The sequence below is a fragment of the Bos javanicus genome, chromosome 8 (assembly GCF_032452875.1).
Source record: "Bos javanicus breed banteng chromosome 8, ARS-OSU_banteng_1.0, whole genome shotgun sequence".
Classification (NCBI taxonomy): Eukaryota; Metazoa; Chordata; class Mammalia; order Artiodactyla; family Bovidae; genus Bos; species Bos javanicus.
In genome coordinates this window covers 90,342,050-90,368,880 of record NC_083875.1, presented here as the reverse complement: position 1 = coordinate 90,368,880, position 26,831 = coordinate 90,342,050, and the positions used below count along the sequence as shown (strand labels likewise).

General features: G+C 39.7%; 1 protein-coding gene across 5 annotated transcripts in view; it reads left to right on the top strand.

Moving 5' to 3' along the window:
* Positions 1-26,831, top strand: part of SPIN1 (spindlin 1) — an 82,240-nt gene that overhangs the window by 17,016 nt on the left and 38,393 nt on the right. For 3 of the 5 annotated variants that reach the window (XM_061426325.1, XM_061426324.1, XM_061426326.1), the window contains exons 2-3: positions 16,697-16,911; positions 23,631-23,709. In XM_061426325.1, coding sequence (XP_061282309.1) covers positions 16,906-16,911; positions 23,631-23,709 — 85 coding nt within the window. In that variant the 5' untranslated portion in view covers positions 16,697-16,905. The other 2 variants (XM_061426327.1, XM_061426328.1) reach the window with 2 other exon arrangements.

Genomic DNA, 26,831 nt, shown 5'->3' with positions numbered 1-26,831 from the left:
TTGTGGCGTGCAGCCTCACTAGTTCCAGCGAGTGGTGGGATCTTAGTTCAGTGACCAGGGGTCAATGCATGTCCCCTGCATTGGAGGGCAAAGTCCTGACCCCTGGACCTCCAGGGAGTTCCCCTAGTACTGGCCATTTACCTTAACCCTTTTCATTGCTCTTCATTCCTTGCTGTAATTCCAGTCAGTCCAAGTCCAGTTTCGTTTTCCTTCTGCCTGAAGAGCAGTCTTTGTTTCTCCCCTGTTGTGTGACTCCTCATAGTGAATTCTATGAGTTTGTGTTAGTTTAAAAATATCTCAAATTGATTTTTCTTTTTGAAGGATATTTTTGATATGTATAGAGTTTTAACTTGTCAGTTTTCTTCTAAGGTATTGAAAGAACTTACTGAACTACATTTTCAGCTTTTATTTATTTTTTTTATTAAGTAAACTGTCAGTTTAGTATTTGCTGTCATGGATAGACTCTTTTTTACTTCATGCTTTTTATTTATTTATTTCGTCTTTCATTTTGAACAGTTTTTGTGATTTTTTTTTAAATTTATATTTTGTGTGTTTATATTTTGTAATTTTTGTATTTATATTTTGTATTTTATGTATTTTTTAATTTATATTTTGTGTTTACAGGTCTTACTGAATCTGTGGTAATGCTTTTTATTCTTTTGAGACGTTTGCAGTCATTGTTTTTTAATGTATTTCTGCTGCCCTGTCTCCCAACCCTCCACGCCATTAAAATACTTGTGAGATTTTCCTGATGTTTTATTTACCCTTTGCATGCTTCATTCTTGATATTTTTTCTGATCTCCCTTTGTTCACTAATTTTTAACGAAACTAGCTTACTGATAATCTGTCCATTGAGTTTACTGTGTTTTTTCACTTCTGGAAAATCTGATTCTGTAGTAGTTTTCTACCAGAGTTTTATATTTCATTTTTAATCACTTTGAATGTGATAGTTGCAGATGTTTTTTCATTTATTTATTTATTCTTGTAGCCTTCCTCCCATAACTTACTTTAAAGGATAATTTTGTAACTGCAATAGCCGGCAGCCCAGTTCAGTTTAGTCATGTCCAACTCTTTGTGACCCCATGAACCGCAGCACGCCAGGCCTCCCTGTCCATTACCAACTCCCGGAGTTCACTCAAACTCATGTCCATCGAGTCGGTGATGCTCTCCAACCATCTCATCCTCTGTTGTTCCCTTCTCCTCCTTCCCTCAATCTTTCCCAGCATCAGGGTCTTTTCAAATGAGTTAGCTCTTCTTATCAGGTGGCTGATGAGAAGTATTGGAATTTCAAAACTCAAAGTATTGGAGTTTCAGCTCCAACATCAGTCTCACCAATGGACACCCAGGACTGATCTCCTTTAGGATGGACTGGTTGGATCTCCTTGCAATCCAAGAGACTCTCAAGAGTCTTCTCCAACACCACAGTTCAAAAGCATCAATTCTTCGGCACTCTGCCTTCTTTATAGTCCAACTCTCACATCCATACATGACCACTGGAAAAACCATAGCCTTGACTAGACGGACCTTTGTTGGCAAAGCTTTTTATTGTGCTGTCTAGGTTGATCATAACTTTCCTTCCAAGGAGCAAGTGTCTTTTAATTTCAGGGCTGGAATCACCATTTGCACTGATTTTGGAGCCAGAAAAATAAAGTCAGCCATGTGTCCACTGTTTCCCCATCTGTTTCCCATGAAGTGATGGGACTGGATGCCATGATCTTCGTTTTCTGAATGTTGAGCTTTAAGCCAACTTTTTCATTCTCTTTCACTTTCATCAAGAGGCTATTTAGACATTAGTGGGTCTTGCTTTTTTTGGTTGTTGTTGTTTGTTGTTGCAGCTTGTTTTTATTTTGTCTCTTTGTGGGTTAACTTACATGGTTGCACATGTATTAGATTATATTTTTTAAATTGTTTGAGATAATTTGGGCTCTGGGATGGTATTCCTGGAGAGGATTTATGCTTGCTCTGCCAGACATCTGAGGGATTAGGTGGTTTAGGATAATCTCAGTTAAGTTTTAAGGTAGAGATGAGTTGCAGCTAGGTTTCTTACCTACCATTCCCTCAGATCCCAAGAGCAGTTCAGGATTTCATCTTACAGAGAGATGGATATACTAGCCCCCTCCTTCCTTTGGTAGTCCCTGGGTTCTGGCCTTTGGCCCCTCACCTTGCAAAGTTGTTACCTTTAGCTGCCCCAAACATTTGGCCGTTACCCTCAGGGATAAAAGTGGTTGCAAATTTGGGGTTTACCTCTCAAGGCCCTACCTCTGGAAGCACTATCTTAAAATTCTTTGATACCTGCAAGCATTTGATTAGGGTATGTGTCAGTGTGTGTGTTCAAGTTTTGGCCTGTGGACATTTTCAGTCATATACAGTTGTTCCTCAGTATTTGCGGGGGATTGATTCTAGAATCCCCTGAAGAAAGCCATGGATGCTCAAGTCTCTTCCATAAAATGACATAGTTTTTGCATGTAGCCTCTGCATATCCTCCCATATACTGTGTCATTTCTAAATTATTTGTAATACCAAATGCAACATAAGTACTGCATAAATGGTTGCAGATGCGACATAAATGCTGTGTAAGTAGTTACCAGTGCCATGGGGGACTTTCTGAAATTTTTTTCCCTTGAATATTCTTTATCTAAGGTAGGTTGAATCTGTGGATGTGCAACTTAGATACAGAGGGTGAATGATATAACAGTCAAGAAAATAATGTAAAAGAACCCCCTTTGTCTCTGTGACACCACTCCAGTGATACCTTCTTAAGTTGGATAACTTCCTGGCTTCTGGTATGCGCAAGATGTTCCAAGCTCTTCATGTATTTCCTCCCCTTTACCTGGAATTAACCATTCCTATAAGAAACCCTGGTTCCCGATAGTTTTTGTTAGTGTTGTTCTTCCAGATTTTATGTTACTATTCTAGCTCTCAGGTGAGTGGTCTAAGTCACCAGTCCGTCACAGTGACTCTAGTCCGTCACTACCAGGATTGTCTGCTCCTCACAGTGATTCCTGTGTGTCCTTGTAGAGACACACCGAAGATTCGGAGCTGTTTTTTTGCCAGTGGTTTTAGGCAGGAGTGGTTTTGTCATGGGTCTTTTGGCAGTCTGGCGAAACCTATGGATACCTTCTCAGAATGTTTCTGAATACAGTAAGTTAAATACAAGGGAGCAAAGGAGAAATAAATTTAAACATTTAAATAGTTAACTAAAATATTAAAACTTTAGTAATAGTGCTTTTTTGTTTCTGTATTATGTGGCAGATAAGACATATAGGTAAACAGTTTTTATATTTTAAGGTACGGAAATGGTAGTTCTTGATGTTCATCAGAGAGTGAATTGAGGTGGCCTTTGACCTTTCACATTTGTTGTTGGTTATTCAGTCATTCAGTCGTGTCTGACTCTGCCACCCCATGTACTGTAGCATATTGAGCCATAAATAATTGATGATACGGAATACAGGAGAGCATTATAGATGTGTGGGTCAGTGCATATAATCCTAAGACGCTAGCTGCTCAGAGTGAGGCTACACTTTACAGGCTGAAGCATTGTCCTCCATAAAACTACCCTCACTGCAGACACCAGCAATAAACTTGGTCCACAAGCCATCCACATTTCTGACCACCTGGGTTACAAAGTCAGGGATTCCCATGACCACCTCAGATTTGAGAATTTACTAGAAGAACTCATAGAACTCAGGAAAATGCTACAGTTTCATTATAGCAGAAAAGGATCCAAATCCCCATGACCACCCAGAAGAAGAAACACACAGGACGAGGTCTGTAATAATCTGGGTGGGGATCATCCAGTTTTCTTTGGTGGAGTCAGGAGTATCACTGTCCTGCACATGGATATGTAACGGTGTGTAGGGCTGGAGTATTGCTGACCAGGGAAGATTGGCTGTCCAAAGTGTTTTACTGGGGCTTTGTTATGTAAGCATGGGTGATTGAATCATTGGCCATAAGGTTGAGCCCAATCTTTAGCTTCTGTCCTTGAAAATTGACTGCTGTCAGGGGATTCAAAATCCCAATTCTCTAATCCCCTAGTTGATCTTTTTGGTGAGTCATCTTGTTAGCACAAACTATCTAGGGGATCATAAATCAAAAGCACTCCTGTTACTAAGTACATTCCAAGGATTTAGAAGGTACTTCCTAGGAACTGGGACAAAGGCCAGCCAAACTCTTTGTTTTACAACAGTCACCAATTCTGTTTTCATAGTTTGATGACTAATACCCTGATGGCTCTGGTCATGTCTGTTCTGTGGCAGGGCATGTAACTTAATTTAGAAGTAGTGGATGAGCTTTAAAGCTATTTTGAGATCTGTAACATATGCAGTGGGGGTTGGAAAGATCTGTGATTTCTATTGTTTGAGAAAGTCAGGGATACTCAAATAATATTGTGGTTTCATACACATGATGGAAGTCAAAGGAAAATGAAGATAGAATTTTTCCCTTGTCCAAGTTCATGGTACTTGTGAAGTTTGTCCATGCTTAAGAGCTCTTATATTAGAACTTGGTGTCTAGATGTCTAGTGATTTAGACTGTTTAATGGTTTTCTTTATATTGATAGTTTGGGGCTCTGAAGGCCTTCCAAATATACTCTTGGTATATACTGTGGCCAAACACTGGGTAGTTAATGATGTTGCGTTCAAATTGAGCCCTTCATTTTATTATTATTTTTTTTAAATTTTATTTTATTTTTAAACTTTACAATATTGTATTGGTTTTGCCATATATCAAAATGAATCCGCCACAGGTATACATGTGTTCCCCATCCTGAACCCTCCTCCCTCCTCCCTCCCCATACCATCCCTCTGGGTCATCATCCCAGTGCACCAGCCCCAAGCATCCAGTATCGTGCATCGAACCTGGACTGGCGACTTGTTTCATATATGATATTATACATGTTTCAATGCCATTCTCCCAAATCATCCCACCCTCTCCCTCTCCCACAGAGTCCAAAAGACTGTTCTATACATCAGTGTTTCTTTTGCTGTCTCATATACAGGGTTATTGTTACCATCTTTCTAAATTCCATAAATATGCATTAGTATACTGTATTGGTGTTTTTCTTTCTGGCTTACTTCACTCTGTATAATAGGCTCCAGTTTCATCCACCTCATTAGAACTGATTCAAATGTATTCTTTTTAATGGCTGAGTAATACTCCATTGTGTATATGTACCATAGCTTTCTTATCCATTCATCTGCTGATGGACATCTAGGTTGCTTCCATGTCCTGGCTATTTTAAACAGTGCTGCGATGAACATTGGGGTACACGTGTCCCTTTCCCTTCTGGTTTCCTCAGTGTGTATGCCCAGCAGTGGGATTGCTGGATCACAAGGTGGTTCTAGTTCCAGGTTTTTAAGGAATCTTCACACTGTTCTCCATAGTCGCTGTACTAGTTTGCACTCCCACCAACAGTGTAAGAGGGTTCCCCTTTCTCCACACCCTCTCCGGTATTTATTGCTTGTAGACTCTTGGATCACAGCCATTCTGACTGGTGTGAAATGGTACCTCATAGTGGTTTTGATTTGCATATCTCTTATAATGAGTGATGTTGAGCATCTTTTCATGTGTTTGTTAGCTATCTGTATGTCTTCTTTGGAGAAATGTCTATTTAGTTCTTTGGCCCATTTTTTGATTGGGTCATTTATTTTTCTGGAATTGAGCTGTAGGAGTTGCTTGTATATTTTTGAGATGAGTTGTTTGTCAGTTGCTTCATTTGCTATTATTTTCTCCCATCCTGAAGGCTGTCTTTTCACCTTGCTTATAGCTTTCCTTTGTTGTGCAGAAGCTTTTAAGTTTAATTAGGTCCCATTTGTTTATTTTTGCTTTGATTTCCAGTATTCTGGGAGGTGGGTCATAGAGGATCCTGCTGTGATGTATGTCAGAGAGTGTTTTGCCTATGTTCTCATCTAGGAGTTTTATAGTTTCTGGTCTTACGTTTAGATCTTTAATCCATTGAGCCCTTCATTTTAACCTTAAAGTTTTAGCCAAAGGGATGTCAGCACCAGAGACCTAGAGTGCTGGTTTTACCTGCCATCCATTGAAAGATTTGTGACTGGACTTTCTAGTAAATTCTTTTAGGTACTTAGAAAGGTTCTAAGTTGTAAACCGATGCTTTTTCTTTCCAGATTTATAAAATCTGAAACTATTGACTCTTTTTCTCTCTTACCATTTATTGTGAAAATTTTCAAACATAGAAAAGTTGAAACAGGCTTTTGAACATCTGTATACTTGCCATCCAGATTCAGGAGTTGCAAATACTTTGCCACCTTTTCTTAATCTATTAAAAAACAAACCCCATCTTAGGAAGTAAGCTGCAGACTGTTGTACGTGGTAAGCCGTGCTATTGCCACTCGTTCCAAACTCTGCTGTTGTCCTCTCTCTGCTGTTCCCCGTCCCCCAGGCTTTTAAAATGAAATTTCCTCTACGTTGAAAGGTTAAAACTATAGCTTAATTATGCCTGTATGTTCTCCATTGAGATTTCATTTGCTAACATTTTGCTCTACTAATATTTTTTGTTGAGCCATTTGAAAGTTGCAGTAAATTGCAGGCATCATAACACTTTTAAGATTTGGGTGTTCTTCTTTGTATCTACAATATCTTAAGAAAATTATTTTTTATTTAATGTTTAGGTCCTATTCAGATTTTAGCCATATGTCATTTTTCATATAAATATTTGTGTTAACATAAATTCCCCCCCTACACTCTGAACCCTCTATGATGACAACTTTAAGACCCTTGCTGGCAGCCCAAACTTCAGCGTACACATGATGTGTTTGGCCTTTAATGTTCCTATGTACTTTTGCATTGGTGTTGAGACTTCTTTGGAACATGGCACTTTTGCTTAAGCAGCTTTAGGAATTTATAAATAGCACTGTTTGGTGATAGCAGCTGGCAGCAAATATTTTGATATGTAACTTCTACTTTGTGTTTATTACTTAATTTTACATCTGAAAATGTGAAACATTCATTTCTTAACCTTTTGGAGACAACAGCGCTGTGTCATTGATTTTTTTTTTTTTGCGGTGTTCTTTTCCTTTACGGGCACCATCTATGTTTTTAATTTTTGTTTGGTTTGTGGGCCACACCGTGTGGCGTGTGGGATCGTAGTTCACCTCCCAGAGATTGAACCCATGCCCCTGCAGTGGAAGTGCAGAATTTTAACCACTGGACCACCAGGGAAGTCCCTGTGTTTATTTTTAAAATAAGAAATATATCTCAGTAGTACTTCTTGCAGCCCACTTGCGAGCTGTTTTAATTTTGGTGCCGTAGGTTTTTAATTTCCAAAATGGAACAGCTATAGTGTGTGTGCGCCTCGTGGTGGCTGTGTAGAGTCTGAGTTGTTAGATGTGTATCAGTGTGTGAGACATAGCATGTGCTTGGGGACAAACAACCTTTGAGATGATTATCGAAGAATTTTGAGCTCTAAAACTAAATTAATGACATTTTAAAAGTGTTCTAGCAAAATTGCATACCTGGATAGCTAGCTATATTTAATACAGATGGATTTAGCAAAGGGAAATCCAAGATCATCTTTTCTCCAAGTTTTACTACGAAAAATTTTATTTTTTTAATTTAAATTGACGTAGGAATTTGGAGAATAACATTAGTATGTTCTTTGTTTTGATTCAGAAATTAATATTTTGTCATTTTCACTTGATTGTTTGTTGTATGTATTGCTTTCTTCCCCTGAACTGTTTGAAATTCACTTGCAGACATTATGTCACCCTACCTGTAGAAATTTCAGTATGCGTTTCCTAAAAATAAGTGTATTCTTGTGCATAACTATAATGTCATCGTGCTTTTAAAGGTTAATGATAATGTCGTAATGTGTTATCTATTATATAGTCCCTATTTAAATTTCCCCATTTGTCCTCAGTGTCTTCTACAGCTTTTCCCCCTCCAAACCATTCATTTAGGATTTACTTGTCTGCTTTTAGTCCCTTAATCTAGATCAGTATGTCTACCTTTTTTTCTTATGACATTGAACTTTTATAGAATATGACCCATTTGTCTTGTAGAAGCTTCTTACCTGCTCTAGTGCATGGTGTGCTTTGCATTACATCATGTCTGGAAGACTCTGAAGTGTGGTTGGCTCATAATTAGTGCTGTTGAATGGTTTGGTCCCTCCACTGTCAACCACCGTTCATAATCAGTGGGTAATTTGGGGTGATTCTTTGGTACTATGCAACATTATTCTCTAGAAGCCTTTCGCCTCATGGGGTTAGCAGTCTGCTGGGTTTAATCCTGAATACAGGGCTATCTTTTTTATGGCCATCAAATTAAGCTTCACTTGATAACATTTTCTGTGATATTTGAAAAAAATTGTGACTCCTGCTATCTTAGAAATGAGATTTTGCTATATCATTTCTAAGATAAAATCAGGCAGTTTGGAATAGTAATTGGAACTCAAAAATGGGGAAGGACTTTTGTATTATTAAAAAAGCTCCTGTATCCTTTCCTGCTGCAACTCTTCAATCTTTCTGTTTTACTTTCTGTGAAAGTATTGTAACAAGTTTAACCTGAAAATTTTAATTCAGTGGTAAGCAATAGAAAATCATACAAAGACAAGCTTATATCTGCTAGTGAGAAGGGTGCCTTTAGATCATCAGTAGCCAAATTTTTTATGTTACAGAACCAAGTTGATTTATTAAGTTAGGGAACATTGGTACTTGTGGAGGTTAAAATATTCTTCAGTCTTTGAAGTAGCTTTGTAAAGAATGTCAGAAAAGGAGCAGAGTTGTGAGATGTTTTTAAAATTGGAAAATACTACATCCTTTGTTAGGTGCTGTTGATAATATTTTAGTGGTAAGGGAAATTGATACAGAAGATGGGATTTGCAAAACATATGAAAGGGTTGAATTGAAACAGTTCGTCTCTTACTATAGTAGGAGAAGGTACCGGTCAGCTAATAAATTTGGTAGTGGAGAAGGCAATGGCTCCCCACTCCAGTACTCTTTCCTGGAAAATCCCATGGATGGAGGAGCCTGGTAGGCTGCGGACCATGGGGTTGCGAAGAATGGGACACGACTGAGTGTCTTCACTTTCACTTTTCCCTTTCATGCATTGGAGAAGGAAATGGCAACCCACTCCAGTGTTCTTGCCTGGAGAATCCCAGGGATGGGGGAGCCTGGTGGGCTGCCGTCTATGGGGTCACACAGAGTCAGACACGACTGAAGTGACTTAGCAGCAGCAGCAGCAGCAGTAGGAAAATGAGTAGTTCTCTTTTGTTTGCTTCCATCTGACTAGCAAAAAGGACGCTTACCTGCTGAGGATGGGCATGGTATTGTCAAAAGCTCACTTGAGATATAAGATTATAAGTTTGAAGTTTTTCAGCCATGTTTAATGGCTCAAATTGTGGCTGTAGTAAATAAGAAGTTGGTTTTGGCAGAAAGTGCCAGAGGCAAGCAAGGGAGTCACTATGCAATTGACCATCTGTGGAATCTAAGCTGAGTAACGAGGGCGGTTAGTACCCAAGGAGATAAAAATCAAGCCGTAGTTTGGAGGTAGTGGTTGCATAAAGTAATTGTTGGGAGTAGGATGGCTGGTGTAAGAAAAGTGCAGTGACTAGAGGTTGTTTTGAGTGTGAGATGCTTAAAATAAAGATTCCAGAGGTCTTGGAGTGATTGGTAATGAGAAGGTTGAGGTTGTGACTGTGGAGATGGTTGGCTGGAGTTGGGTAGATTGAAGTTAGAACCAAGGGGGCATGTTGTTCAAAGGATCCTATGTTGCCAAAAATGTAATGGAAAACAAGCAAACCAGGAACCAGATTTTCAAAAATATGTGCAGATGACTAGAGGGTTAATGGGTAGATAGAGGTCTGAAACAAAAAGTTCAGTTTAGTTGCTCTGTTGCGTCCAACTCTTTGGGACCCTGTGGACTGCGGCACACCAGGCTTCCCTGTCCATCACTAACTCCCGGAACTTGTCCAAACTCATATACATCGAGTTGGTGATGCCATCCAACCATCTCATCCTCTGTCATCCCCTTTTCCTCCTGCCTTCAATCTTTACCAGCATCAGCGTCTTCTAATGAGTGGACCCTTTGCATTAGGTGGCCAAAGTATTGGAGTTTCAGCTTCAGCATCAGTCCTTCCAATGAATACTCAGGACTGATTTCCTTTATGATTGACTGGTTTGATCTCCTTGCAGTCCACAGGATTCTGAAGAGCCTTCTCCAGCACCACAGTTCAAAAGCATCAATTCTTTTGAAGAAAAAGGGAGGCCTTTTATTACTAGTGAGTGCTGTGGCACATGCCTCCACATTAGGGTGTGGGGGTAAAGATAGTGGAGAACACAAACAACCACTTTGGAGGGAGCTACTGGATGGCGGGGACTGCCTTTCAGAAGGCAGTGGAGAGGTTTGGACAATTGGAGGTTATGGGCTGTAGGGTTCCAGTAGGGAAAGCTACAGCAGCGTGGGAAGAGTTGAATGTGGAAGCTGAGATTTCTGGTGTGAAAGAGGTAGAGCTGTGCAAGGCTCGCATGGCTGTTGGGTGGACTCTTGGGAAAGGTGGATGTCTATCTTTGTTGTCATGACACCTAGACTGATTTCCTCAGCTCAATGTGGGAGAGCCCCTAGGAACAGCTTGGGAACCTTGCGTGGGGAAAAAGTCACCTTTAGAGAAGGTGCTGCTGCTTCTACAGAGACCAGCCAATTCTGACTCCATGTTGGACCTGTTTCTTCAACTTGCTTTTTGTTGCTGTTATTGTGATCTTACTTAATCAGTTCAGTTCAGTTTAGTCGTTCAGTTCAGTTCAGTCGCTCAGTCGTGTCCAACTCTCTGCGACCCAATGGACTGCAGCACGCCAGGCCTCCCTGTTCATCACCAACTCCCAGAGCCTACTCAGACTCATGTCCCATTGAGTTGGTGATGCCATCCAAACATCTCATCCTCTGTCGTCCCCTTCTCCTGCCTTCAATCTTTCCCAGCATCAGGGTCTTTTCAAATGAGTCAGTTCTTTGCATCAGGTGGCCAAAGTATTGGAGTTTTAGCTTCAGCATCAATTCTTCCAGTGAATACTCAGGATTGATCTCCTTTAGGATGGACTGGTTGGATCTCCTTGCTGTCCAAGGGACTCTCAAGACATCTTCTCCAACAGCACATTTCAAAAGCATCAGTTCTTTGGTTCTCAGCTTTCTTTATAGTCCAACTCTCACATCCATACATGACTATTGGAAAAACCATAGCTTTGACTAGACGGACCTTTGTTGGCAAAGTAATGTCTCTGCTATTTAACATGCTGTCTAGGTTGGTTATAACTTTTCTTCCAAGGAGCAAGCGTCTTTTAATTTCATCTGCATATGATGGAGTCATCATATGCAGTGATTTTGGAGCCCCCCAAAATAAAGGCTTTCACTGTTTCTATTGTTTGCACATCTATTTGCCATGAAGTGATGGGACGGGATCTTTGTTTTCTGAATGTTGAGCTTTAAGCCAACTTTCTCACTCACCTCTTTCACTTTCATCAAGAGGCTATTTAGTTCTTCGCTTTCTGCCATAAGGGTGGTGTCATCTGCCTATCTGAGGTTGTTGATATTTCTCCCAGCAATCTTGATTCCAGCTTGTGCTTCATCCAGCCCAGATGAACTCTGGATGAACTCTCTTCATGACGTACACTGCATATAAGTTAAATAAGCTGGGTGACAATATACAGCCTTGACATTCTCCTTTCCTGATTTGGAACCAGTCTGTTGTTCCATGTCCAGTTACAACTGTTGCTGCTTGGCCTGCATACAGATTTCTCAGGAGACAGGTCAGATGGTCTGGTATTCCCATCTCTTGAAGAATTTTCCACAGTTTGTTGTGATCCACACAGTCAAAATCTTTGGCATAGTCAATAAAGCAGAAATAGATGTTTTTGGGAAACTCTCTTGCTTTTTCGATGATCCAGCGGATGTTGGCAATTTGATCCCTGGTTCCTCTGCATTTTCTAAATCCAGCTTGAACATCTGGAAGTTCATGGTTCACGCGGATGTTGGCAATTTGATTCCTGGTTCTTCTGCCTTCTAAATCCAGCTTGAACATCTGGAAGTTCATGGTTCACATACTGTTGAAGCCTGGCTTGGAGAATTTTGAGCATTACTTTGCTAGTGTGTGAGATGAGTGCAGTTGTGCGGTAGTTTGAGCATTCTTTGACCTTGCCTTTCTTAGGGATTGGAATGAAAACTGACCTTTTCCAGTCATGTGGCCACTGCTAAATTTTCCAAATTAGCTAGCATATTGAGTGCAGCACTTTCACAGCATCATCTTGCAGGATTTGAAATAGCTTTACTGGAATTCCATCACCTCCACTAGCTTTGTTCATAGTGATGCTTCCTAAGGCCCACTTGACTTCACATTCCAGGATGTCTGGCTCTAGGTGAGTGATCACACCATCATGATTATCTGGGTTGTGAAGATCTTTTTTGTACATTTTGTACATTCTTCTGTGTATTCTTGCCACCTCTTCTTAATATCTTCTGCTTCTGTTAGGTCCATGCCACTTCTGTCCTTTATTGAGTCCGTCTTTGCATGAAATGTTCCTTTGGTATCTCTAATATTCTTGAAGAGATCTCTAGTCTTTCCCATTCTATTGTTTTCCTTTATTTCTTTGCACTGATCACTGAGGAAGGCTTTCTTATCTCTCCTTGCTATTCTTTGGAACTGTGCATTCAAATGGATATATCTCTCCTTTTCTCCTCTCTTCTTTTCACAGCTATTTGTAAGGCCTTCTTAGACAACCATTTTGCCTTTCAAATCTTACTTAATGGCCTGCCTCAAAGGACCCTGCCTCTCTGCCTCTTGTTCAGTCGCTAAGTACTGTTCGTGACCACATGAACTGCAGCACACTAGGCTTTCCTGTTTCTCATCATCTCCCAGAGTTTGCCCAAGTTCATGCCCATTGAATCCTTGATGCCATCCAGCCATCTCATCCTCTGTCTCCCTCTTCTCCTTCTTCCTTCCATCTTTCCCAGCATGAGGGTCTTTGCCAATGAGTTAGCTGTTTTGCATTGTGCGTGTGTGCAAAGTCGCTTCATTTGTGTCCAACTCTGTGACCCCATGGACTGTAACCTGCCAGGCTCCTCTGTTCCATGGGTTCTCCGACAAGAATACTGGAGTGCGTTGCCATGCCCTTCTCCAAGGGCTCATCCAGCCCAGTGATTGAACCCATGTCACCTGCAGTCCTTGTACTGCAGGCAGAATCTTTACCACTGAGCCACTGGGGAAGTAGCCCAGCTCTTTGCATTAGGTGACCAAAGTATTGGAGCTTCAGCTTCAGTCCTTCCAAAGAGTATTCAGGGTTGATTGCCTTTAAGACTGACTGGTTTGATCTCCTTGCTCTCCAGGGTACTCTCATGAGTCTCCTCCAGCATCACATTTCAAAAGCATCAGTTCTTCTTTGCTGTCCTTTAATGTCCAGCTCTAACATCCATACGTGACTACTGGAAAGACCATAGCCTTGATTATATAGACCTTAGTCGGCAAAATGAAGTCCTTGCTTTTTAACACACTAAGTTTGTCATAGCTTTCCTGCTTAGAAGCAGCGGTCTTCTAATTTCATGGCTGCAGTCACCATCTGTGATTTTAGAGCCCAAGAAGAGGAAATCTGTCACTGCTTATACCTTTTCCCCTTCTATTTGCCATGAAGTGATGGGACCAAATGCATGATCTTTGTTTTTTTTTTGATACTGAGTTTTAAGCTGGCCTTTTCACTCTCCTACCTTCACCCTCATCAAGAAACTCTTTAGTTTCTCTTCAGTTAGAGTGGGATTGTCTGCATATCTGAAGTTTTGATGTTTCTCCTGGACTAGCTTGTGAGTCATTCAGCCCAGCATTTCTCATCGTGTGCTTTGCATATAAGTTAAATAAACAGAGTGACAATAACAGCCTTGTATTCCTTGTATTCTCAATCCTGAACCAGTCAGTTGTTCCATACCGGGTTCTAACTTGCTTCTTGACCTGCATACAGATTTCTCAGGAGACAGGTAATGGTCTGGTATTCCCATCTCTTTAAGAGTTTTCCACAGATTGCTGTGAACCACACAGTCAAAGGCTTTAGTGCAGTCAGTGAAACAGAGGCAGATGTTTTTCTGGAATTCCCTTGCTTTCTCTATGATCCAGCAAATGTTGGCGATTTGATCTCTGATTCCTCTTCTTTTTCCTAAACCCAGGTTGAACATCTGGAAGTTCTTGGTTCACGTAACGCTGAAGCTTAGCTTGGAGGATTTTGAACGTAACCTTGCTAGAATGGGAGATGAGTGCAATTGTCCTGTTTGACCATTCTTTAGTACTGCCCTTCTTGGGAATTGGGATGAGGATTGACCTTTTCCAGTCCTGTGGCCACTGCTGGGTTTTCCAGATTTGCTGACATATTGAGTGCAGCACTTCACTAGCATCATCTTTTAGGATTTTAAATAGCTCTGCTGGAATTCCATCACTTCCACAAACTTTATTGTTTGCCTGTTAAACTAAAATGCCTTGCTCAGCTCATAGATAATCTGACCCTGCCCATCTGTGAATGGCTGCAAAGAAAAGATTTACACATTGTTTCCAGAGGCTTGGCCATTCCCGGAGATATTTGCCAAGACTGAAAACCCTTTTTACTTTACTTCCTCACTGCCTCCCTCTCTATTCTGCCTTTTGACTGTGGTTCTTCATTGCTTCTCTCTTGGGTTCTATAAAAGAACCTGGCATCCAGACCCAGACAGGATGGTTATTTTGAGACGTTAGTCTGCCGTCTCCTTGGTCAGCCAGCTTGTCTCTACACCTTGTCTCTTGGATTCACTGCCTGTTGTGCGGCGAGCAGAATGAGCATGGACTTGGTAATACTGCTTCCAGTTTTTTTTTTCATTATAGGCATACCTCGTTTTATTGAAGGTTTGTGGCAACCTGGCATTGGCAGATGATGGTTAACTTTTTTAGCAATAGAATCTTTTAAAATCAAGATATGTACGTAGTTTTCTTCAGGTATGATGCTACTGCATACTTAATAGACAACAGTATAATGTGAACATAACTTTTATATGCATTGGAAACCAAAAAATTCATGTGACTCATTTTATTGTGTCAACTTAAAAAACAACATGAGAGTTGTGAGTTAAGTTTTATTTGGGACAGAATGAGGACTGCAGCCAGGGAGACAGCATCTCATACAGCTCTGAGAGACTGCTCCAAAGAGGTAGTGAGGGAAAGTGAATATAAAGATTTTGTGAAGGGGGAGTTCAGTGCGATCAAGCTCTTAACCTAATAAGAGGTTTTCTGCTAGTCATGAGGAGCTGATGTCTTCATGAAGGGATTTAGTGCTTTTCTAGATATGAGGAGATGCAAAGATTGGAGTAATGAAATCAGTTCTTGAAAATATCCAACTGTCTAAAGACCTGTCTACCAGATTCTGTGGAGCAGAGTGCCTTATTCTCTACCCTGAACTCCCTCAGGGGGTGTTGAAGGTCAACAGCTGCAGCAGCCCAGTGTTCAGTCTCCACAGAGGCAGATGGCAAACGCCCTTGGCAAAAACCAGTTTGTAGTTGACAATTGACAATAATCGCTTTGTTGTGGTAGTCTGGAACTGAACCCGCCATATCTCTGAGGGATGCCCTATAACTTACTGCCACTTGAGATACTATCTCCTTTGCTTACTTACTTGTGTAGTGTCTCTCCCCTTCTACCTTAGCTTCAAACAGTAGTCGTTCTGAATATTCATTGAATTATATAGTCCATTTGATTTTATATTTCCCTTGAAGTTTTCTGAAGTTTTATTTGTGTAGTTAAGAATTTTTTACCAGTTAAAATGATTCCTTTTCCCCTTGTTATTTAAACTTTTTAAATTATTTTAACTATTATGTTACATTTTAGTCTCTAGAAAATGCATTCCCTTTAGTTCTTAAACCTGTGAACACATGGCTATAAGTTGTAGATAGGTAACTAATACATGAGAACTGAATGTAGTCAGGTGGTTCAGTTTGTGAACTGAAATTTGTGGTGGATATTTTTGTGTTTTATGAGAATATGTTTCCATAGATGTTTTACTACATGGACTGTAAACTGGACCCAAATTTGGTTTAAAGGATAAACCATTTTTATAAGATGATTTAACTTTTTGCCTGGGAATGAATGAAAATTGCTTTAAGGCTCCTCCAGAGTTACTGGATCTTTCCCTCTGGTTCTGGAATCTTGGGAGCAGAAAGGGAACTGCTAAGTCTTACTGACTGTAATCCCTTATCTTGGTTCACCGACCTTCCACCCAGCAGTGGCTCAGGCTTGAAGCGGATTCCAGTGTTGCCTCATCCTCCAGGAGTTGTTCCACTGTGTACCTGCTGCACCTGTTTCTTACTCCTGGTCTTGCTGGGTCTTTTTGTGTCCCGTCAAGAAGATGGGCTGTGCCAGTCTAAATCTTCTTTGACATACCAGTGTCTACCCTTTTCTGACTTCTGCCCGCAAAATGGATTGGGATACAGGGAAGCCCAAGGCTGTATTATGTTCAGTTGACCGCCAAGAAACTACCCTTTTCTTTGTTGAAGGGTCTAGTACTTTATTTTCTCTTGCTTCTCTGTGCAGTCCTTGGCACCAAGGACTGAGAAATTAAAGTTAATTGCTTCTGGGCAAAATGCATTTTCACTGATGTTACATTTAAAATAATGTCATGTTTGATGGCTTACTTGGAGAAGTTTGCTCTTGTGTGATGCTCTAGTAATGAACTGTTATTTCACTGTTTTACAGAGTACTTAAGATTTCACGTATTTTTGCTGAACTTGTTAAAAAAAAAAAAGCGCTTGGGATGATGGATTAACCAGAACATTGAAAGTCTGTGAAGTTTCAAATTGGAGCGTGTTGGATTTTCACCCTAGTCCAGCAGCTGTGCTGCTCACCTAAATACAGATGAATGAAGACCCCATTCGGAAAGACACCTGGCCAGCGGTCCAGAGCTGATGCAGGTAGGCAGTGCACTTCCACACTTACTTTAGTGCAATAAATTTGAAGCGGTTGTAAAAATGGGGAATGCTCTCATGTAATTCCTAGTGGTTTGCTGTGCTTAAAGCTTTGTGTGATTTCTAGTATTTTATACATGTGAAAAACACAGGTTTAGGTTTGTGAAAGGTAGGAAATCATATTAATTTTTCCTGTGGTCTTTTGCAGTAAGTTATGGATGTCCAGTAAATTTAGCAAGTGAATTGTAAATACTTAAAAGGTTTCTAGTAAGTAAAGGTTTTATCATTGGTTTTTGAAAGAAGTGAAAGTGAGATGACTAGATGAGTATTAGATTTAGTGAGATTTAGAGTGTTTAATAGGAAAAAAGGTAAACTCAGCTTTTTGTGTATTTACTTGAAGGAACTGGAATGTGATGTATGGAAATGAAATGAATATTTAATAGAAATTCTTATTTTTGTGGCATACAGCTGATACTAGAAGTTTAGACTTTGCATGGTTTTTGTCTACCCTAGAAAACTAAAAGGTAAAAATCTTACAGGCTACAGAATAAAATGGGTAAGTAATAAATACATTCTTTTGTTGTTGTTGTTTTTTCACTAAGTTGTGTCTGATTCTTTTTCGACCCTATGGACTGTAGCCCTGCAGACTCCTCTGTCCAGGGTATTTCCCAGGCAAGAATACTGGAGTGGGTTGCCATTTTTTTCCTTTAGGGATCTTCCTGACCCAGGGATCCAACTTGTGTCTCCTGTGTTGGTAGGCAGATTCTTTACCACTGAGCCATCAGGGAAGCCCAGTGTTCTCTTTTGGACTTTTATTTTTCTCCATTCCAGAAATACATTTGAATATTGAAAACATCTGTCAAATATAAGTGAATCTGAGAATTCAGCTAGCAAAATTACTAGTAATCTTAAAATGGTTGCTGTGTGGTTTAGAATTTATTATATTTATTCTCTATGGAGTTTGTAATTCCTTTGTAGAGGAGCCACAGGGATTAAGATTTTAAGTTGCTTTTATCTCTTTGATTTTAGTGCCTCTCTTGTAAACATTGATTCAACTGTTACATTTGTCGATAAGATTAACTTGCAGTCATGGTGACAGACTGGAGTGTAAGTCAGCTGAGGGTTTACTATTCTCATTCCAACTCTCTCATCAGTTCTATCCTGCTGTTTTTTTATTTCTTTACTTCTTAATTTTTTAATAATTTGTTTATTTATTTTTGTTTACACTAGGTCTCTGTTACGCGTACAGGTTCTCTAGTTTCTCCTAGCAGGGGCTGCTCTTTGTGATGCATTGCCATGACTTCTTGGTGCAGAGCACAAGCTTAGACACATTGGCTTCAGCAGTTGCCACATGCGGGCTCTAGAGTGCAGGTTCAGTTGCCACATGTGGGCTCTAGAGCGCAGGTTCAGTTGCCACATGTGGGCTCTAGAGCTCAGGTTCAGTTGCCACATGCGGGCTCTAGAGTGCAGGTTCAGTTGCCACATGTGGGCTCTAGAGCTCAGGTTCAGTTGTCACATGCGGGCTCTAGAGTGCAGGTTCAGTTGCCGCATGTGGGCTCTAGAGCACAGGTTCAAGTTGCACACAGGCTTAAATTGCTCTGCGACATGTGGAATCTTCTCAGACCAGGGATCAAACTTGTGTCCCCGGCATTGGCAGGCAGATTCTTATCCACTGCACCACCAGGGAAGTCCTGTCCTGCTCTTTTACTAGCTGTGTAAACATTGGTGCCTTCTGTATCTTCTTAAGCCTTGTTTTTCCTTATCTAAACAGTAGTACTGTTATGTATCTACTGGGGTTATTATGAAGAAATAAATGTGTTTTTGTGTGTGAGGTGCTTAGCTATATGCCTAGCTGCTCTGCAAAAAGCATTGTTTTTGTTGATCATACTATTTTAACAAAATGTTTATTTCATCTCATTTGTTTCAAAAATTGCTGTCAACAAAAGTTTTTGTTGATTGGTGAACCCCGCATGTTTCTGTAGCTTGAAATAGTAATTGTACCCCAAGTCTTTTTAGGCACACCATTCTGAATTCATCACTCCTATTTTCTTCATTGATTTAAAGTCATATTCTTAGTTAGGAGAGAGAACTGATTAAAGTGATGTGTAGTATGGTATAAGTAATTGAAGGAGCTAAACCAGGAGATGTTACTGTTAAGGGAGAGATTATCTAATCCTAGCCAGTACTTTGATCTTATATTTTCTTATCCTTTGATAATTTCTTAGAGCATGTGGCATAGCACTAGAGACAGAGTGGGTACTCTGTAAATTCCGGTTGGCCTATTGTTTAATATTTTAATGTGTAAGATCCTGGGGTCATTTATTTTTCACTGTTATGTATTATACTCTTAGATCAATGATCCCTTTGATCAGTATTATTTATAAAATTATTTTAATCATTTTTCCTGTTAACATAAATGGAGGCTCTGTTACTTTTACATCTTTATATCAGTAACAAATGTGCCCATTAACAAATAAAATTCACCTAGAAAGGGGGTTTCTTATTTTCATGCATCAAGAAACCTAGATAGACATTCCAGAGTTGCTATGGTGGCTCAGATGTGCCCTTAGTCTGGTGCTATCTCAAAACTGAAGCGGGGAGCCTTCAGTGTATAGGGCTCCTAGGATATTTCTCTTCCACTGTGGGCCATTGGATATCTGGACTTATTACTTAAGGCTCCCAGAGCAAGTACCTGAAGAGAAACAGGCACAGAAGCATGGTGTCTTCTATTGGGGGTCTTGAAAGTTATATGGGTTCACTTTTGTTGCATTTTGTTCATTGATGCAGTCTCAAAGGTCTGCTCAGGTTCAAGGGAGTGTGCATGTACTCTGCTCTATAGGAGAAGTGTCAGAGAATTATGGTCATGTTTTAAAACCACCACAGTGGGCAAATCCTAATACCTGACAATGTTTGTCATTAGGGCATGTGTAATCAATAAAAATTTGAAAATTGAATATTTGCATTATCTCTGTATACATAGTTCACCATAATAGGGATTTCTGTTTTTTAAATAACTTAGATTTATTTGTATAATTATGATGAATTTTAATTGGTTTCTAAAGTGGTAGTTTATATATATATCTAATGATGTTAAGCCGCAAGTCCTTTTACCTGATAAAATTTTTCATGTTTTCCCCCCATAGAATTAGCCTCCATTTTTACTAGTTTATCAAATATAAATTTTCTCCTTTTATGACATTTTAATCATACTGATAAGTACAGGGAATGGTAATAATAAACGGATGTGCCTGCTGCTGCTGCTGCTAAGTCGCTTCAGTCATGTCCAACTCTGTGCGACCCCATAGACGGCAGCCTACCAGGCTCCCCCATCCCTGGGATTCTCCAGGGAAGAACACTGGAGTGGGTTGCCATTTCCTTCTCCAATGCATGAAAGTGAAAAGTGAAAGTGAAGTCGCTCAGTCGTGTCCGGCTCTTAGCGACCCCATGGACTGCAGCCTTCCAGGCTCCTCTGTCCATGGGATTTTCCAGGCAAGAGTACTGGAGTGGGGTGCCATTGCCTTAATACTCAGATTAACAACTGTTTTTACTATATTCAGATGTTTTTAAAACCTCGATTTTTCTGTTTACCAATCAATAGAAATTCATGAGTGAAATGTCAAATAGTGCCAAAGACTTTTATCAAAAAGTAGGCATTCTGTTCATTTTGAGTTTTGCCTTCAGTATTTGTAAATAATGAATATACAAATTTTTCTTTATTAGATATTGAAACCTGTTGAGGATTCTTTTTCACATAACATCTTCTTCTCTCATTAGCCTTTTTGTTTTTTTTAAATGAAATCTATTTCATTTTTTTATTGAAATACAGCTAATTTGCGATGTTGAGTTAGTTTCAGGTACACAGCAAAGTGATTCAGTTGTATATGTGCTGCTGCTACTGCTGCTAAGTTGCTTCAGTCGTATCCAACTCTTTGCAGCTCTGTAGACTGTAGCCCACGAGGTTCCTCTGTCCCTGGGAGTTTCCAGGCAAGAATACTGCAGCGGGTTCCTGACCCAGAGATTGAACCTGCGTCTCTTACATCTCCTGCATTGGCAGGCAGGTTCTTTACCACTAGCTCCACCTGCATATACATGTCTGTTTTTCAGATTCTTTTCCATGATAGGATATTACAAGATATTGAGTATTGTTCCCTCCACTATATGGTAGGTCCTTGTTTACCTGTTCTATATATGATAATGTGTTTATGTTAATCAGAAACTCCTAATTTATCCCCTCCCCCCATTATATCTCTTCTGGTAACTATAAGTTTGTCTTCTGTGTCTGTGAGTCTATTTCTGTTTTGTAAATAAGTTCATTTGTATTATTTTTTAAAATTTCGTATGTAGGTGATAGCATGTGATAGTTTTCCTTGACTGCAGTTAATATTATAATCTCTAGGTGTCTATAGTAGCTGCAGTGCCATTATTTCATCTGTTTTTATGGCTGAGTAATAGTCTATTGTATATGTGTACCACATCTTTATCCATTCATCTGTTGATGGTTACTTCTAGGTCTTAGCTGTTGTAATTAGTGCTGTTATGAACATGGGGATGCATGGATTCCAGCGTCATACGGTAGCTCTGTGTTTAGTTTTTACGGAACCTCTGTACTGTTCTCCATAGTAGCTGTACCACCTTACGTTCTCCAGCCGTGTAGAAGAGTACCACACTCTATGTAGCATTTATTGTTTATTGACTTTTTAAAGACAGCCATTCTGACTCGTGTCTGTCAGTCAGATACCTCATTGTTTGTACTTTTGATTTGCATTTCTTTAATAATTAGCAATGTTGAGCTTATTTTCATATGCCTGTTACCCATCTGTGTGTCATCTTTGGAGAAATGTCTGTTTAGATCTTCTGTCCTTTTTTGATTGGGTTGTTTGTTTTTTGATACTAAGCTGTATGAAGTTTGTATATTTTGAAAATTAATCTCTGTTGGTAGCATCATTTGCAAATATTTTCTCCCAGTCTGTAGATTGACTTTTTGCTTTGTTATGGTTTTCTTTGCTGTACAAAAATTTTTAAAGTTTAATTAGATACCATTTGTAAAATTTTTGCTTTTATTTCCATTACCGTAAAAGACAGAGCCAGCCGCCCCGCCCCCACCCGCTCCCCCCACCTCCCCAAATATTGCTGTGATTTATGTCGGAGTGTTCTGTTTCCTCTAGGAGTTTTATAATACCCAGTCTTACATTTAAGTCTAATTCCTTTTGAGTTTATTTTTGTATATGGTGTTAAGAGAATGTTCTAATTTCATCCGTTTACATGTAGCTGTCCAGTTTTCCCAGCAGTACTAACTGAGAAGACTGTCTTTTCTCTATTGTATGTTCTTGCCTCCCCACAAACTCTCAATTGTATATTCTTGCCACTCAGAAACTCAAAGTGTGTGAGTTTATTTCTAGGCTTTCTATCCTGTCCATTGATCTCTATGTCTGTTTTTGTGCCAGTATCATACTGTTTGATTACTGTGACTCTGTAGTATAATCTGAAGTCAGGGAGCATGATTCCTCATTGTGTTCTTTCTCAAGATTGTTCTGGCTATTTGGATTCTTTTGTGTTTCCATACAAATAAAATTTTTTGTTCTAGTTCTATGAAAAATACCATTGATAATTTGAAAGGAATTGCATTGACAGTAGATTGCTTTGGGTAGTGTGGCCATTTTAACATTATTGGTTCTTCCATTCCAAGAACACAGTATATCATCAGTTTCTTTTCATCAATGTTTTATAGTTTTTGAAGTTCTGGTATTCTGCTTCCTTAGGCTTTATTTATAGATAAATTATCTTTCTTAACGCTTTATTATTGTTTTTTGATATTTATTTATTAATTTGGCTCCTGTTCATGGATCACAGCCTTCTCGTGGTGAAGAGGCTTGTGTAACTAGAGATCTCTTCAAGACAACTGGAGATATCAAGGGAATATTTCATGTAAGGAGGGGCATGATAAAGGACAGAAATGGTAAGGACCTATCAGAAGCAGAGTAAGAAGGGTGGCAAGAATACACAGAACTATACAGAAAAGGTCTTAATGACTTGAATAACCATGATTTTGTGGTCACTCACCTAGAGTCAGAAATCCTGGAGTGTGAAGTCAAGTGGGTCTTAGCATTTACTACCAACAAAGCTAGTGGAGAGGTGGTAGAATTCCAGCTGAGCTATTTACAGTCCTAGAAGATGAGGCTGTTAAAGTGCTGCACTTAATACGTCAGCAAATTTGGAAAACTCAGCAATGGTCACAGCACTGGAAAAGGTCAGTTTTCATTCCAGTTTCAAAGAAAGGCAGTGCCAAAGAGTGTTCAAATTACTGTAGAATTGTACTTATTTCACTTGCTAGCAAGGTTATGCCCAAAATCCTTCAAGCGAGACTTCAGGAGTTTGTGAACCAAGAACTTCCGAATGTACAGACTGGTTTAAAAAAAGGCAGAGGAACTAGAGATCAGATTGCCAACATTTGTTGGATCATAGAGAAAGCCAGGGAATTCCAGAAAATCATTTACTTCTGCATCATTGACTATGCTAAAGCCTTTGACTTTGTGGATCACAACAAACTGTGGAAAATTCTTAAAGAGATAAGAATACCAGACTACCTTACTTGTCTCCTGAGAAACCTGTATGCAGGTCAAGAAGCAACAATTAGAGTGGGACATGGAACAACTGACTGGTTCCAAATTGGGAAAGGAATATGACAAGCTGTATATTGTCACCCTGTTTATTTAACTTCTATGCAGAGTACATCATGTGAAATGCTGGGCTGGATAACTCACAAGCTGGAGTCAAGATTGCCGAGAGAAATATCAACAACCTCAGGTATGTAGATGATACCACTCTAATGGCAGAAAGTGAAGAGCAACTAAAGAGCTTCTTGGTGAGAGTGAAAGAGAAGAGTAAAAAAGCCGGCTTAAAACTCGATACTCAAGAAACCAAGGTGGTATCCAGTCCCCTCACTTCATGGCAAATAGATGGGGGAAAGTTTAAGCAATGACAGACTTTATTTTTTTGGGTTCCAAAATCAACACGGACAGTGACTACAGCCACAAAATTAAAAGACACTTGCTCCTTGGAAGAAAAGCTATGACAACCCTAGACAGTATATTCAAAATCAGAGACATCGCTTTGCTGACAAAAGTCTGTCTAGTTAAGCTATAGTTTCTCCAGTAGTTATGTATGGATCTGAGAATTGGACCATAAAGAAGGCTGAGTGACAAAGAATTGATGTTTTTTAATTATGGTGCTGGAGAAGACTCTTGAGAGTCCCTTGGACTGCAAGGAAGTGAAAGTGGTCAATCCTAAAGGAGGTCAACCCTGAATATTCATTGGAAGGCTTGATGCTGAAGCTCTAGTACTTTGCCTACCTGTTGTGAAGAGCAGACTCATTGGAAAAGACCCTGATGCTGGAAAAGATTGAGGACACGAGGAGAAGGGGGCGACAGAGGTGAGATAGTTAGATAGCATCACCAACTCAATGGATATAAATCTGAGCAAATTCCTGGAGACGGTGAACGACTGGGGGCCTGGTGTGCTGCTGTCCTTGGGGTCACAAAGAGTCAGACATGACTTAGCGACTGAACAGAAACAACAGTGAATATTTGGCTGCACCAGGTCTTAGATGTGGCCCACAGGATCTTCGATCTTCATTGCAGCATAGGAGATCTTTTAATTGTGGCATGTGAACCCTTATTTGCAGCATATGGATCTAGTTCCATGAGCAGGGATTGAATGCAGGCCCTCTGCATTGGGAGCATGGACTCTTAGCCACTGAACCCCAGTGAAGTCCTTAGAGTCTTTTTGATGCAGTGATAAATGAACTTGTTTCCTTAATCTCTCTTTCTGATACTTCATTGTTAGTATACAGAAATACAAATGATTTCTGTATATTAATTTTATATCCAGCAACTTTATCAAATTCACTGATGAGCTCTAGTAGTTTTCTGATAGCATCTTTTAGGATTTTTTATGTGAAGAAAGCTGAGCGCTGAAGAATTGATGCTTTTGAACAGTGGTGTTGGAGAAGACTCTTGAGAGTCCCTTGGACTGCAAGGAGAGCCAACCAGTCTACTCTAAAGGAGATCAGTCCTGGGTGTTCTTTGGAAGGACTGATGCTAAAGCTGAAACTCCAATACTTTGGCCACCTCATGCGAAGGGTTGACTCATTGTAAAAGACTGATGCTGGGAGGGATTCGGGGCAGGAGGAGAAGGGGACGACAGAGAATGAGATGGCTGGGTGGCACCACCAACTTGATGGGCGTGAGTGTGAGTGAATTCTGGGAGTTGGTGATGGATAGGGAGGCCTGGTGTGTTGCAATTCATGAGGTTGCAAAGAGTCGGACACGACTGAGCAACTGAACTGAACTGAACTTACGTATAGCATTATGTGATCTTGACAGTTTTACTACTTCTTGAAACTTCTAAAAAAGCTTTGGCTAAAAATGTATTTATTGTTTCTGTCATGATTACTACATAAATATTGAACATTTGAGCCAAGTAATGCAGTATGGTTACTTTTTTTTGGTACATTATGTTTTTCTTGGAGTTTTGTGATTGCTTAATTTTTTTCTATTTGTTTAAGTTTCTTTGCAAGTTGGAGTCTTCTAGAACCTCTAACAGCTTTATGAAACTCCTCTCAATGTAATTTCCTGCATGCCGAATGTAATAGATAATCCATCTGTCCTTGTTTTTCTTAAGAGAGTCTTTTTCTAGCACCTTCTGTCATTTTCTATTCTGTTGATTATTCTCTCGATCTGATACAACATTGTCATCCTTGGAGTTTCTTTTTCCTCTTTTATATGTTAGATTCTCCTTTTTCTTGGTTGCTGTGCCTTTGTTTCTTAGTGTGTACTCTTGCCTAGCTAAAGCGTGGACATCTTTAAAAGTTTCATGAATAGACAGTGGATGAGTTGATTGTTAGAAAGCTACAGGTGTAATGTATAGTGATTCATTCATATTCTTTTCGGTTCTCAGATTTACTGAAATTGTCTCTAATAACAATTTTCAAAAATGCACATAAAAAGGGCTTCCTTGGTGGCTCAATAATAAAGAATCCGCCTGTCAATGCAGGAGACACGGGAACATCCCACATGCTAAGGGGCGATCAAACCCGTGTGCCACCACTATTGAGCCTGTGCTCCACAACAAGAAAAGCTGCTGCAGTGAGAAGTCTGCACTGCAACTAGAGAAAGCCTGGGCAGCCAAAAATAAGTAAATAATACAGTAAAAGTAAATTTAAAAAAAATGCTGTTTATTTTGGAACTTGTCTGGATGAGCTTGTTAAAACAGTTTGAGTGTATATAGTTTTTCTTGCCTGTTATTGTTTGGGACGATTCAAGTGACTGTACTGTTAGGTGAATCATAGAACAGTTTATTTTGTAAATTATGCTTGTTTTTCCTCACTTCAGTCAACAAATAGATGTAACTGTAGCTACCTAGTGAAGGGTCTTGTTCTGTTTTCCACTGGAAAATCTGTGATCCTCAGATGGGTGATATGAAGCCATTGTCAATAACAAACTAATCTTAGTGCCCAGTAAGTATATACGTACCTACCTGTTCTTCTGTTCCTTGCCTTTTCCCCTGAACAGTATGTACTTGTGACCTCTTCTTAGCAATATATAGAGAAATGGCTCATGTTCTTTACAACTGAGTAGTATCCCATTGTGTAGAAGTATGAAGTTAGTTTGTAGAGTAGTCATTTATTTGGACGTTTGTGTTGCTTCTACTCTCCTGCTATTGGAAATAATAACTGCAGTGAATAGCCTTGCCCATTTGTCTTACCACTGTCATTGGGATAGATTTCTTGAGGTAGCACTGAATCAGATCTCAAGTATATGCGTAGTTACGTAATATACCGTCACCTTCCCCTGTGTGGGCTTTGTACCGCTTCGCGTTCCTAGTAGCAGGCAGTCTGTCAGTGTTTCTTACAGTCTTGCCAGTGGTGT